General features: G+C 41.1%; 1 protein-coding gene across 18 annotated transcripts in view; it reads right to left on the reverse strand.

The window, feature by feature from the left end:
• Positions 1 to 13,965, reverse strand: part of MAP4 (microtubule associated protein 4) — a 142,966-nt gene that overhangs the window by 88,130 nt on the left and 40,871 nt on the right. For all 18 annotated transcript variants that reach the window (XM_053669153.1, XM_053669147.1, XM_053669145.1 and 15 more), the window contains one exon: positions 10,412 to 10,653. In XM_053669153.1, the coding sequence (XP_053525128.1) occupies positions 10,412 to 10,653 (242 nt within the window). The remainder of the gene's footprint in view (positions 1 to 10,411; positions 10,654 to 13,965) is intronic.

Below are 13,965 nucleotides of genomic sequence, written 5' to 3' on the forward strand. Positions count from 1 at the left end.
AAATGGGAGTGTGCTCAGGAGAGGGTGACAGGAAAGGGGTTGGGAGGTATCTTTTTCAAAGGAGGAACAGAATAGAAAGAAGTTGATGAGGTGGCCATGGGGTTGAGACAGCAGGTTTTTTTTAACGAAGGAAAAATGATGGTATGATTAATGCTGGTGATGACCCAGCTACAAGAGAGGAGCTGATGACGCAGGAGACCGGAGAGACCGCTGCTGTCAGCACCATCCTTGAGTGCGAGCGTGAGCAGTTCAACCGTGACAGCAACCGAGAGGAGGGTAAGCGCAGAGGTGACGGCAGGTTAGGAGAGGCCCGGGGGGCGGGCAGGGGGCCCGTGCAGAAGCTCGCTTCTGGTTGAGACTACTGATTCTCTTTCCTGAAGGTCATCCACTGAGAAGAGGAACAGAGAGCAAGTGCTCGAGGTCTGAACAGAGAGGAGATGATATGAAACAGGTGTCCCGGAGAGCAGAAGACTTGACAAATTCATGTGAACTCACAGCTAAGACCTCAAGTTCACGCTATCCATGCAAATAAAATAAGATTCTAAGTTGCATTTCTGGGACATAATATTTATATGTCTAATAATTCTGCCTTTTGGGTCAAATAAGTGAATCTTTATCTCTGAGATAAAGATTTTTGAAAAACAGTATCTCTGAGACATTAAATCAAACAATGTATGCCATCACAAAATGGTATGGTTTCACAGAAAGAATATAGGTTTAAAATCAGAAGATGTGGGTAGAGATTATGATTCTGTCACTACTAACTAAATAATCAAATGCAAATCCCTCATGTTTTGTAAGCCTTAATAGCCTCAGTTGGAAAACGAGACAGCATCTGTACCTCATGGTTACCATGAGGACCAAGTACAGTAATATTGGAGGCAGCACTGTGTCAACTGTACGGTGTTAAGTAAATGTTAACAACCATTATTATGCTCCTTGTTAACTGTAGATAGACTTTATAGTTGGTAAGTAGGCTAATCTACATACCAAGTATAGATTAACAGTAGATTCTGTCACTAAATTAACTTGTGAGAACACTGACATTCACTTTTGCCTTACACAAAAATCTAGCTGAAATGACATTACTAGACTAAGCTATAGTAGTGAGACTAAGATATAAGCAACTTACCAGAATAAAATAAAATAAAAGCAAAACAGAGGTTAGAAGAAAATAAAAAAGAGCCTGAGATTCTGCCATGTACACAACATCTGATGATCTAAAACCCTAAGCTCAGGAGAGAATCAAACAGCCCTACAACACGAAAGCACCAGGTATTAGAGGAGGAAAAAGGCCCGCACACTTCTCTGCACACAAGACGTACTAGACTCTACACCACAATGCTGTGCATTACTGGCGGAGTCCTGATTCAAAAGATGCTGTACTGCCCCCTTTCGCTGATTTCCCCAGAGGGATTCCCATTTCATGAAATGAAAACTCTCTTGGCCACACACATACAGCACCGACAACACAAGCTTAAAAGATAAAAACCTAATCACACACTCTGAGATACAAGGATATTAAAATTAACTGTCTTTTCAAAGCTCTTCTTCCACAAAATATTTCTGAGTGCCACAGCCAGCAAATCAGTTTGGCAGAGAAGTGGCAACACGCTAGAGGGCACGTGTGCTGTGCAGAAGAGAGCCACAGGGGCGTTGGGCAGAATGAGGAAGAGGCCATGCCCCACGGTCTTAAGGCAAAGGGCACCTTCTTCAGCAAGTCAGGCCTGTGCCAACATCGCCCTCTGGTGGCCAATTAAAAGTTGGCTGTGATACTCCGCAATAGAAGGCTGAACACGGAGAAAGTTTTTCTGGGACTGACTTGGTTGGACCCTGTCTCCCGGATCAATGTTTCTCAAAGTTGGACATGTATCTAAGTCACCAGTAATGTTTTTTTTAAAGACTTCATTTTATTTATTTTTAGAGAGAAGGGAAGGAAGGGAGAAAGAGAGAGAGAGAAACATTCATGTGTGAGAGATACATCAATTGGTTGCCTCTCGCAGGCCCCTAACTGGGGACCTGGTCTGCAATCCAGGCTCGTGCCCTGACTGAAAATCGAACCAGCAACTTTTTGGTTCTCAGACCAGTATTCAATCCACTGAGCCACACTAGCCAGGGTGCAATGGTCTGTTAAAAATAAAAGACTGCTGAGCCCCATCCCCAGAGTTTCTGATTCCCCATGGGCCTAAAAACTGCAATTTGAACAACCTCCCAAGTGATTACTGATACTGGTCCAAGGACCACACTTTGAGAACCACTGTCTAAGATGAAAACATTTTATAAAAACAATTTCTTAACCTCAAAACTTCCTGGAATGTTAGGGAGAAAATATTCTCCCAATCTCACAATCAGAATTATCTACATACCCAGGGAGCAGAAAAATTAAGTGAAAAATTAAGTAATTAAGTGATGTGTCCACAACTTGCCAACTACTTGTGCCTAAACGTCAACAATGTGTTAGAGAAGTTCATTCAAACATGTATAATGACGTTTTTAATCAACAAGAGTCACATAAGTGTACTGCTTTGTTATTCACACCTAACACAAAGCTTATTTCTCATCTCCCTGGCCTAGAAAATAGAGACATATATAGAGCTGATCATGGACACTTACTGGAAAGATAACATTTATGGAGGGAAAAAAATCAAGCACTAGTACATACATTCCAAAAAAGTATTTTGAGAATTATTTCGCAAGGTGACAGGCATTTCAGAAGTAGCTTGACATGTTTTATTTCCATGTATTTGGCTATTTAGATGTTTAATAGAGGCAACACTAAAATAATATACCTGTAACAGCAAACTAAATGGGGGGTAAAAATGGGAAACAGTGCAATGTAGCCTCAGAAAAGGCCTAAGAACAACAGCGAACCCAACTGTAAAGCGTGCCCCTGGACCTGCACGCGGAATGCAAACCGGGAACACTGCACGCTGGGGGTGGGGCCTCCTGGGGAACCACCTTCTGCGAGTCTGCGGTGGGAGCCGAACTTTGTGTTACTGACACAAAGGCAGCCCCTGCTTTCTTGCCCCTTGTTTTCAAGCTGAGGGCAATTAGAGTGGGCGTATGAGACTTAAAGGAAAGAAAAACTCATTGTCCAACAAGTTCTCTTATGGGTAACTCATTTAACTGCCCCTTCTATTTCTAGATACAGGAAGCTGGTTGATAATTTCCACCGGTTGGCCAAAGTGAGCCTGCAATCAAGTCCTATCAAAGAACACCAATGATAACTTACTGAACCTCATCCAAGAACAAAATCAAACTTTGTATAATAAAACATAAAAATAATGTTCTCCAGGCAAAACACAACACAAAAACTATGGTTTTGGCCAAAATCTGTAAAAAAACACACCCGCAGCAGGAAGTTCCCATTTACAAAGAACTCACTCACTGCACCAGACTGCTACATCGCCAAATAAGGAAGTGATTTTCCTTTCTTCTTCGAAATCTCCAAATAGCCACCTCTTTCTTCCATTTACCCTTAGCTAAGCCTTCTACAACAAGGTGGTATGAAAAAATAAAGCAACTTATAATGTATTATAATTATAAGTTCTATATTATTCATTTCAAACAGGCTAATAAATGCCTGTGTACAAAATCCAAGCCTCCCTCCCACCTTGGCACTCCAGCCGGCCAGTGCTTCTTGGAGTAACCACCAGTAATTTCCAGAGCAACCTTCCCGAGTTAACGGACTCCTGTTTACAGAACGGACTCCTGTTTACAGGTTATTCACATATTTTAAAATATTAGAAGGGAAACTCTAGTATTTTTTATAAGCAAGATAGTTGCTAAAAAACTCTCCTCCTGTTGGGTCAAATGATGGTATACAGATCAAGTCGCCCAAGATGAAACACAGGAAAACCCACCGCTACCTCCTCCTTATCCTCACCCACCTGAACACAGTCCCAGGGGGAGGAAACGATGAACGGCTAACAGGAACTAGAAAAGGAAAGGCAGCAAGCTTGTTCCCACCTGTGGGAAGAGCACCTTAGCCATGACTAAAGTTATTAAAATATTCACTCCTTACCTCCCACTAAGTTTTCCTTAATTTTAGGTTAAAGAACAAATAACTCCACTGACCATTATGGATTAAAGAACAGACATTCCCATTTTCCATTACATTTCCATTTTCCATTACAAAAAAATGAAATACATTTTTTCTTAGAGCAAATATGTACATGGATATCGTTAGATTTTAAACTCTCAGTAATTTTTCTGATGATTGGTGTTTACCCTCCCCCTCCCCCAAACAAAGCCTATGTAAAGGCAGCGGGAGCTCTTCCACTCGGGCTACAGAAAACCTGAAGAAATGCCACTCCCACCCTATCGACAAAAAAATAAAGAAAAAAGAAGAAAAGTAGATCAACTACAAAATCGTAACTTCAACTCACCAGAGAGCTGAGGTATGAAGTCCAAAGACAGAGGACCCGTCAAGGAGACACGGGAGGTAAGCACTGGCTCTCCCGCAGCAGAGCACATGCGGAGACAGGCCTGGTTCCACAGGAGCGGGTAAAGAAAACTGAAGCTAAAGTTTTCTGCCCCTTGTTCCACCAGGCAGATGCCCCCAAGAAGCCTGGAGGGTGGGAGACGGGAGATGGCTCCCCCCAGTGGTGCAGACCTGGAAAAAGCTGCCCATAAAGGAGGGGCATGAAGCCCTGTCCCCGGGACCCTTCTCCCTCATGCAAACAAAAACTTCAAGCTGCTGGGGGAGAAACACTGAACACTGTCAGCCACAGGGCCCGGTGAAGACTCACTGCAGCAGGGAGGAGCAGCACGAAAATACTTTCTTACCCCAGGAGAGGAGCACGGAGAAGTCTCAGCCCAGGACTGGACACCAATTGTTAAAGACCCTGCCACTGGAAAAGGGGTAATGTTACTGAGAAAGACTCAAACCATGAGATGCACCCACACAGCACTGAGTTAAAACCAGCGCAAAAATTTAAAGACTCCTGCCAACTAGCAGGGTGGCGCCCCTCGGACAAGGGAGGGGTGAGCATACGGACAGACACCGGTCTCGAGACACAGGTGCGGAGGGAAGGCCAAAAGCTACAAGTGGAACAAGAACATTGAGAAAAGCCTTGCACACCCCAGTCTCTACTCTAAGCAGAAGGCACAGAGGAACCTGAAAACAACTGTAGTAGCAACAAAACCCAAACCTAGCTCAGCTCCTGCCTTATCAATCCAACCATTTACATTAACCGCCTAGTCAAGGAAGAGACATGCCCATTTCCAGGCAGAAATACTTTAAATCTCCATCCCCACTGTTTTACACATGAGGTCCAGAGCATTCAGTCACAAACTAAGACATACAGAAAAGGTGCCAGAAAAAATCCCCTGGCTGGTGTAGCTCAGTGGATTAAGCACGGGCCTGTGAACCAGGGAGTCGCCGGTTTGATTCCTGGTCGGGGCACGTGCCTGGGTTGCAGGCTGGGTCTCCAGTTGGGGGCATGTGAAGGACAAGCACACACTGATGTTTCTTTCCCTCTCTCCTTCCCTTCCCCTCTCATTAAATAAAATCTTTTTTAAAAAGTGCCAGAAAAAAACCTGTCAGGGGACAAAATCAAGACTAAGAGATGACCCATATGCTCAAATTACCAGGGATTTAAGATAATTAAAATGAATGTTAAAGTCTATAGTGGAAAAGAGAAAAATATGCATGAACAGATGGGAAATTTCAATAGAAAGATGATCTACGAGTCAGACAGAAATGCTAGAATTAAAAGCAGAAGATAAAACAAGATGCTGTGTCACTGAGGGCTCATCATTAGACTCAACTGCAGCCAGGTAAAAACCAGAGCAGGTCAAAAGGAAGTACCTACAATGAAACACAAAGGGGGTGGGGAGGGAGAGCCAGGGACAGAGAAACAGAGCATCCCAGGCCGGGAACAATAATACCCAACAAGCTAACATAAGTGCAATTGGAATTCCAGCATAACAGAGAAAAAGAATGAAGCAAAGAGATATTTTAAAAGACAACAGCCAAAACATTTCCGAACTTAATGAAGTCTATCAAAACAGAGATCCAGCTCAAAGAACCCCAAGCAGGACAAACACCAAAATATCACCTAAACACAACATATTCAAATCACTAAAAATTAAAGACAAAAATAAAATCTTGAAGGCAGCCCCCCCGCAAAAGAACAAAAACCAAAGACTTCTCATTAGAAACTATGCAAGAAGATTAATCTTCCTTTAAATTACTGAAAGAAAAAGTAATTGTGAATATAATACCTAGCAAAAGATCTTCCCAAAGTGAAAGTTTGCTTTTCAAATAAGTCAAAACTAATTCATTGTTAAGTAGACCTGTGCTATAAGAAATATTAAAGGAGGATTCTGGGCAGAAGGAGCATAGGACTGTATAGTAATTGGAGTCTACATAAAGAAATAAAGAGTTTCCAAAATGGTAAAAGTTCGAGAAAATGTAAAAGGTATTTTTCTGTATTTTCATTCTTTCTAAAAGATAATGCCAATCTAAAGTAAAAACGGTAATAATATATGTTACTGTATGCATGGTCACTAACAATGTGGGTTACTAACACACGTATGTGTGTTACTACACTAATGGTGTAGTCATTTACCTTAACTGTGTGATGACAACAGAATATGGAAGAGGAACCAGACAATGTTTTCCAGGGAATTTTATACTGTACATGTAGTGGTGTGATACTGCTGGAAGGAAAACTGGAAGACATTAAAGGTATGGACTGAAATCTCTAGGCCAAACATAAAACAATTTTAAAGAGAAATATACATAAACCAATATTGGACTGAAAAATAGAATTGTAAAAAATATCCAGTTAATCCAAAAGCAGACAAAAAAAAAAACCTGCATTAAAAACAGATGGAAGGCCCTGGCTGGTGTAGCTTAGTGGATCGAGCACAGGCCTGCGAACCAGAGGATCGCAGTTTGATTCCCAGTCAGGGCACATGCCTGGGTTGCAGGCCGGTTCCCTGCGGGCCAGTTCCTAGCAGGGGATGCATGAGAAGCAACCATACATTGATGTTTCTCTCCCTCTCTCCTTCCCTTCTCCTTCTAAAGATAAATAAATAAAATCTTAAAAAAAAAAAAAAACAGATGAAAGAACTAGAAAGCATCTAGTAAAAAGAGATTTAAATCCAACCACATCAATAACTATATTAAATATAAATAGTCTAAACACATCAATTAGAAGATAGAGCTCTTTAGACTAAACAAAAAAGCAAGACCCATCTATATTTTGTCTATAAGAAAAAAGCCCACTTTTATTAAATATTAAAAAAGAAATGTGTTGAAAGTAGAAAGATGGAGACAGATCTACCCTGCAAACACTAATCAAAAGGGAGCTGGGGTAGACACGTTAACACAGACAAAAATCAGACTGAAGAACGAGAATCAGACTTCAGATCTAACATTATCAGGAAGAAAGAGGGATCGTAAGAGGGTCAATTCATCGAGAAGGCAATCCAAATGTATGTGCACCTGACAACAGACCTTCAAAACTCACCAAACAACCAGACAGGACTGCAGGGAGAAGAAAGCGAATGCACGAAATCACACAAGACTTCACCACCCCTCAGGAATCATCAGCACAGGCAGGCACAGAGTCAGCAGGAACACGGGAAACCTGAACACTGGCAACCGGCCAGGCCTGACTGGCATTAATGCGAGAGCCCCCCACGCCAACAGCATCATGCACGTCACTCCAAGTGCTCAGGGAACACTGACCACCGCAGGCCATGGTCTGGATCACACAGCAAACTTGGGCAAACTGAAATAAGCTGAAATGGCAAAGGATGTCTTCTGACCACAACAGAATTAAACTAGAAATCAATTCCAGAAAGACATCCGGAAAATCCTCAAATATTGAGGAATTAACATATTTCTAAATAACCCATAGATCAAAGAGGAACTCACAAGGGAAAGTAGAAAATATTTTGAATGAAAATAAAAACACTGCATATCAAAAACTACGTGACACATCTAAAACCATGATTAGAGCCCTGGCCAGTGCAGCTCAGTTGGTTGGAGCATCATCCCGTAACTGAAAGGGTGCAGGTTCAATTCCCAGCCAGGGCACATACCTAAGTTACAGGTTCCGTCCCTGGTCCAGGCAAATACAACCCCCAATCCAAGTGCATATGGGAGGCAACCAATCAATACTTCTCTCTCACATCCATGTTTCTCTCTCTAAAAGCAATGAAAAGGCCCTGGCTGGTGTAGCTCAACAGACTGAGCTCGGGCTGTGAACCAAAGGGTCATCAGTTCAATTCCCAGTCAGGGCACATGCCTGGGTTGCACACCATGTGAGAGGCAACCACGCATTGATGTTTCTCTCCCTCTCTTTCTCCCTCTCTTCCCCTCTCTCTAAATAAATAAATAAAATCTTTTAAAAAATTAAAATAAAGTTAAAAATTAAAAGCAATGAAAAAATGTCCTTGGGAGAGGATTAAAAATATAGTAAATAAATCCATGATTACAGAAAAAATTCGAACATTAAAACTTTATTTTGGGTGGTTGAGGGGGTGGTGTGAGCAAAATGGTGAACATGTCAAAAGGTACAAATTTCCACTTAGGAAATAAGTCAGTCCAGGGGATGTAATGTACAGCATGTGACTATGGTTAATCATACTGTTTTGCATATTTGAAAGCTGCTAAGAGAGTAGATCTTAAAAGTTCTGATCAAAGGAAAAACTATTTGTAGCTGTGTGGTGATGGATGTTGCATAGACTTAGTGTGGTGATCATTTCACAATGTACGCAAATATCAAGTTATTATGTTGCACACCTGAAACTAATAGAGTGTTTTGTGTCAATTATAATCTCAATTTTTAAAATGCTTGCTTTTTAGAAAAGCAGTATTTCAAAATCAATTATCTAAATTGCCAGTTTAAAAAACTAAAAAAATAGCCCTGGCTGGTGTGGCTCAGTGGATTGAGTGCTGACCTGCAAACCAAAAGGTTTCCTGTTCGATTCCCAGTAAGAGCACATGCCTGGGTTACAGGCCAGGTCCCCAGTAGGAGGCACACATGAGGCAACCACACATTGATGTTTCCCTTCCTCTCTCACCCTCCCTTCCCTTCTCAAAAATAAATATCTTTAAAAAAATAAAAAACTAGAAAAAGAGCAAATCAATTCATAGTAAGCAAAAGGAATGAAATATAAAAACATGAGCAGAAATTGAAAACAGAAAAATAATAAAGGTCTCTGCAAACAAAAGCTGGATCTTTATGAAGATTAGTAATTGATAAACAACCTCTAACCAGACTGATCCAGAAAAAGAGGACATGAACTATGAACACGATGAATGAAAGAGGGCACACAAAAACAGATCCTACAGGCATTAAAAGATCATTACAACTTCATCTCCATTAATTCGACAGCTTAGGAAATGGATCAGTTCCTTCAAAGATACAAACTACCGAACTTCACTTGAGAAGAAATAAGTTACCTGAATAGTTCTGTATCACCCCTTAAAGAAACTGAATTCCTAGTTAAAAACCCGACAAAGAAATCTCCAGGCCCAGATGGCTTCACTGAGGAAGTCTATCAAAAATTAAAGGAAAAAACAGCAATTCTAAACACACTACTATAGAAAATTTTCCAATTCATTTTATGATGCCAGCTTTGACCTCAATGCTAAAACTGGACAAAAGCATCACTAGAAAACAACAGATCAATACCCACATGACAAAGATGCAAAAATCCTCAAATACTAGCAAATCTCATCCAGCGCTATATTAAAAAAAAAAACACAACTCTTTTAAAGGGTTTAATCATTTTTTAATCCTGACCTGGGATTACTCCAAAAGTCAAGAGGCATTTGATTCCACTCTAAATTAAGTCTTGATGTAAACACACAGTATTATGTCTCTAACTTTTCAAAGTTACTTTAAAAAAAAAAGGCACTGCAGACAGTTTAATTTAGGAAATTAAGAGGAGATTATGCAGAAGTTGAGACTCTACAGAAGAAACTTTAGAGTTAAAAGTAATCTACAGCTTTATGGACACACACTCAACTAAAAGGTATGAACCTATCTTGGTTTCAAATAAAGAAATTTAGATCAAGAGCCCTGGCTGGTGTGGCGCAGTGGACTGAGTGCTGGCCTAAGAACTGCAAGGTTGAAGATTCGATTCCCAGTCAAGGCAAATGCCTGGGCTGCAGGTTCCATCCCCAGTTGGGGGAGTGCAAGAAGCAACCGATAAAAGTTTCTCTCTCGCACTGATGTTTCTCTCCCATTCTCTCTCCCTTCCCTCCTCTCTAAAAAATAAATAAAATCTTAAAAGAAAAAAAAGAAGAAATTTAGATAAACAAAGTTACCAGCCTATACTAAAAAACTCAGTTCAGTTTCCTCAAGGTTTCCAAGATCACGATCCAAAGCATAAACCCTAATCTACCTTCTGAATGTCACATCCACAGTTTGGTTTAATTACTCACCTTCAATCTGGCTAGTATCTGGGCATGGTTTCTTCTTGGACTCTGAGTGTCCGGTTTTCTCATCGACATCCAGGAGAGGAATGTAGTCTGTTTTTCCAACAGTTTCTCCCACAACATCGTCATAGGCCTCTGCCTCCAGGGTGGCTATAAAGTCCCGTTTAATCTCTCCCTCAATCTCTGGAGGTGGTTCTGTCAACGCATCTGCAAGACTGAGGTCGGCCATTCTGCACCACTGCGACTGCCTGGTCAAGGGGGAAAAATGTTGGATATCATGAGCACTGCAAAGGGGAAAACTTTCCTAGAAACCCTTGTCAGATTTTTTAAGAAACAAAAAAAATGAAAATCCAGACATTTAGATCTAGAAGAGACACCTTCATTTTACAGATCAGAAAATTAAAAAGCCCAGTAACTGGCAGTCTTTCCCAAAGTAAACACTTTCTTCTCACATCTGGAAGGTAAACAGAGCAAGTGCCATGCCATCCTTTTCTTTAATGAGAAACATGAAGTATAAAAAAATCTATTTATCCTAGGTTATACCCAGTAAGACTCAAATCACATCTTTTAATTTCAAGTCTTACGACTCTTTCAAATATTCCATATATCTTCATTTCCAAATCATATACCAGAATAATTCTTAAAAGAAAAAACAAAGAGAGGTCAGATTAGATTAGATTCCCATAAAAAAAGACTATATTACCATCAGGCAAATGAAGTCACCTTTCTTGACCAAACACTGAGCACAGGCCTCATCCTGGGTTAGGTCCTGCTTCTCCACCATTCACTAGTGGACTGCCATGCCAATACCACGCTACACTTCAGCCCTACTGGCACGAAAAATACACACGCGTTCTCTGAATTAGCTAAGAGAGGTCATTCCTCTCTGTGGTCATGTATATCACTATCCTTCCAGAATACCAGGTTCTCAATTTTCTAACATAACCTGAAGTTAAGAAGTATAATCTACTACAGGCAAAACTGTAGGTGAACCGCCAAGAAAACATAGAAATAATGTAGTAAAAAGAGCCAAAGGGCCTGCAATCAATTGAACTCCCAGTACATACACAGCACAGTACTCAGGGTGGCACCTCTGCTTTCGAAGAGTCTAGTTGAATAGAGTCTCCCGAGAGACTCCTAGGGGACATGTGAGCTTGACCGGGTAAACGCGCATCAATCAGCAATCTTTTAGTTGTATGAAGTAACGGCCACTGCTCCTGTCTGCCCAGAAATGTGTTCTGTCATCTCTTCTCCCCCGCATTTACACCAACGCCCCACAGGGTTGGACACATGACTGGAGTTTGGCCAATCAGAAGACAGGACAATGGCTGGAAAGGACCGTTTCAGGATCACATCCTGGAAGGAAGGTCCCGAGTGGCGCTGTTCAGTTGCCCCGATTGTTGTCTTCATTCTCAAGTCTAAGTGAGCAACCTTCCAATCTTCCTTTTACCTAATTTAGTCTATCTATTTCTGTTGATTAAAGAATCTCAACAAATACATAGTCCTTCCCAACCCAAATTTTTAACAGACAAAATGTACTATGAATCAAGACACTTAGCAGTCAAGCTCGCCTTTCAAACTCTCTCCCACTGTCTACCTGTCTCTCCAACAAATTTACTACAGAAAAAGAAACACACAGCAAGGAACACAGTCACTCTATCTTCACTTTTGTCCCCAAACACTTTCCTCCCACTTTTTCCATCCTGTGATACAAATATGAAAGTCATACTTTTTTAATCATTATTTCTTCTCAGTTCCCAAATAAGACCAAGCTGTGAGACTACCACAGCTATAAAATACACACAAAGCAGATGCACCTAGAACCTTGAAAAATCAGAAGCAAACCCACCCCCAGTTCCCAAATCCAATAATTAAGGTTTTGCTGTGTGTTTCAATGTTGTAGAAAGTACAAGAGTGGTGGCATAGAGGCTTAATGCAAGTGGAGACAATACAGCAGGCGAGCACAGACTGTAAGCTCAGTTCTATGACACAGAACGAAGCAGAGAGGGGATAAACCCAGGAGCAAGACTTACTTCCAGGCAGGTGTCCAGAAAAAATCCTGTATATCCAGGACAGAGAATGCTGTCGGGAAGGGGTGAGTCATCTATACATAACGCTTGTTGAAAACATTCACTATATATCTTTTTTTTTTTTTTTTTGAGAGAGAGAGAGAGAGAGAGGGAGGGAGAAAGAGAGGGAGACACATCTATGTAGGAGAGAAACATAGATCGGTTGCCCCTCCTCTGTGCCCCAGCCAGGGACCAGGCCCACAACCCAGGCATTCTCGCTGATTGGTTATCGACCCAGCAACCTTCCGCTCTGTGGGACTCACCCAACTCACTGAGCCACACTGGCCAGGGCTCACTATTTAGTCTTTATACAATTGCAAGTTAAAATACTAAGATTTGGAAATACTCAATTTGTGTAGATTTCGAAATAAAACATTTTCAAAAGAGTAAATGATAAATTTGAGACTGTTTCCATGTGCCTATTTTTTTTTAATCTGCTCAAGTTTGGATTTTATCCCTCTACAAACCCTGTTTTGTTTTTTAAAGATTTTATTTATTTAGTTTAGAGAGGAAGGGAGGGAGAAGGAGAGGAAGAGAAACATCAGTGTGTGGTTGCCGCTCATGTGGCCCCCACTGGGGATCTGGTCTGCAGCCCAGGCATGTGCCCTGACTGGGAATTGAACTAGTGATCCTTTGGTTCGCAGCCCATGCTCAATCCACTGAGCTACAACAGCCAGGGCCCCATGTGCCTATTTTATATCAGGTTTCTTATTTGAAATACCTACCATAATTCCTGATCAAGACTTTTAAATGACGGTCTTTTCAAATACAAAAGGGCAGTAGAAAGAGCTTTTTCTCTGATTCGTTAAAGCAAATGTGATGTTTAAATTTCTCAGGATGATGCTAGTAAGATCCTAAATCATAATCTTTCTTAGTATCTAGTATTTCAAAATAATGACGCTTGCTTCAAGCATACACAGATGTTACACTACTAAGTCTAATAAAATTTGATTTCTGCAGAGGGACCAAACACACTAGTGCCTCATTTACTTTCTCAGAGCTGGATTTCTGCTTTGCAGTCACACACCTTGTCGTCTACTCTAGGCCCGGAAATGTGATCACGTTCCTTTGTATCTTTAAAATGTCAATTAAGTAAAGCCATTTTTTAAAAGTCAATAATTAGCCCTGGCTGCTATAGCTCAGTGGATTGAGTGGGGGCCTTTGAACCAGAGTATTGCAGTTCGATTCCCAGTCAGGGCACATGCCTGGGTTGCAGGCCAGTTCCCAGCAGGGGACACACAAGAGGCAACCATACACTATATTTCTCTCCCTCTCTCCTTCCCTTCCCCTCTAAAGATAAATAAATAAAATCTTTTAAAAAAATAATAAAATAAAAATAAAGTCAATAATTATCTTTCAATGAACGTATAAAGAGTCATTCATACACAAACTTGGAATTCTCTTTTTAGGTTGGTTAACTATTAAAATTTTGCTGTGGCCAGCCAGCACACTTCAGCTGCAAACAGCAGTTTTCTGATCCCGCTGGGTCAC

Source organism: Artibeus jamaicensis, unplaced genomic scaffold (genome assembly GCF_021234435.1).
Source record: "Artibeus jamaicensis isolate MK-2021 breed Jamaican fruit bat unplaced genomic scaffold, CSHL_Jam_final contig_519, whole genome shotgun sequence".
NCBI lineage: Eukaryota > Metazoa > Chordata > Mammalia > Chiroptera > Phyllostomidae > Artibeus > Artibeus jamaicensis.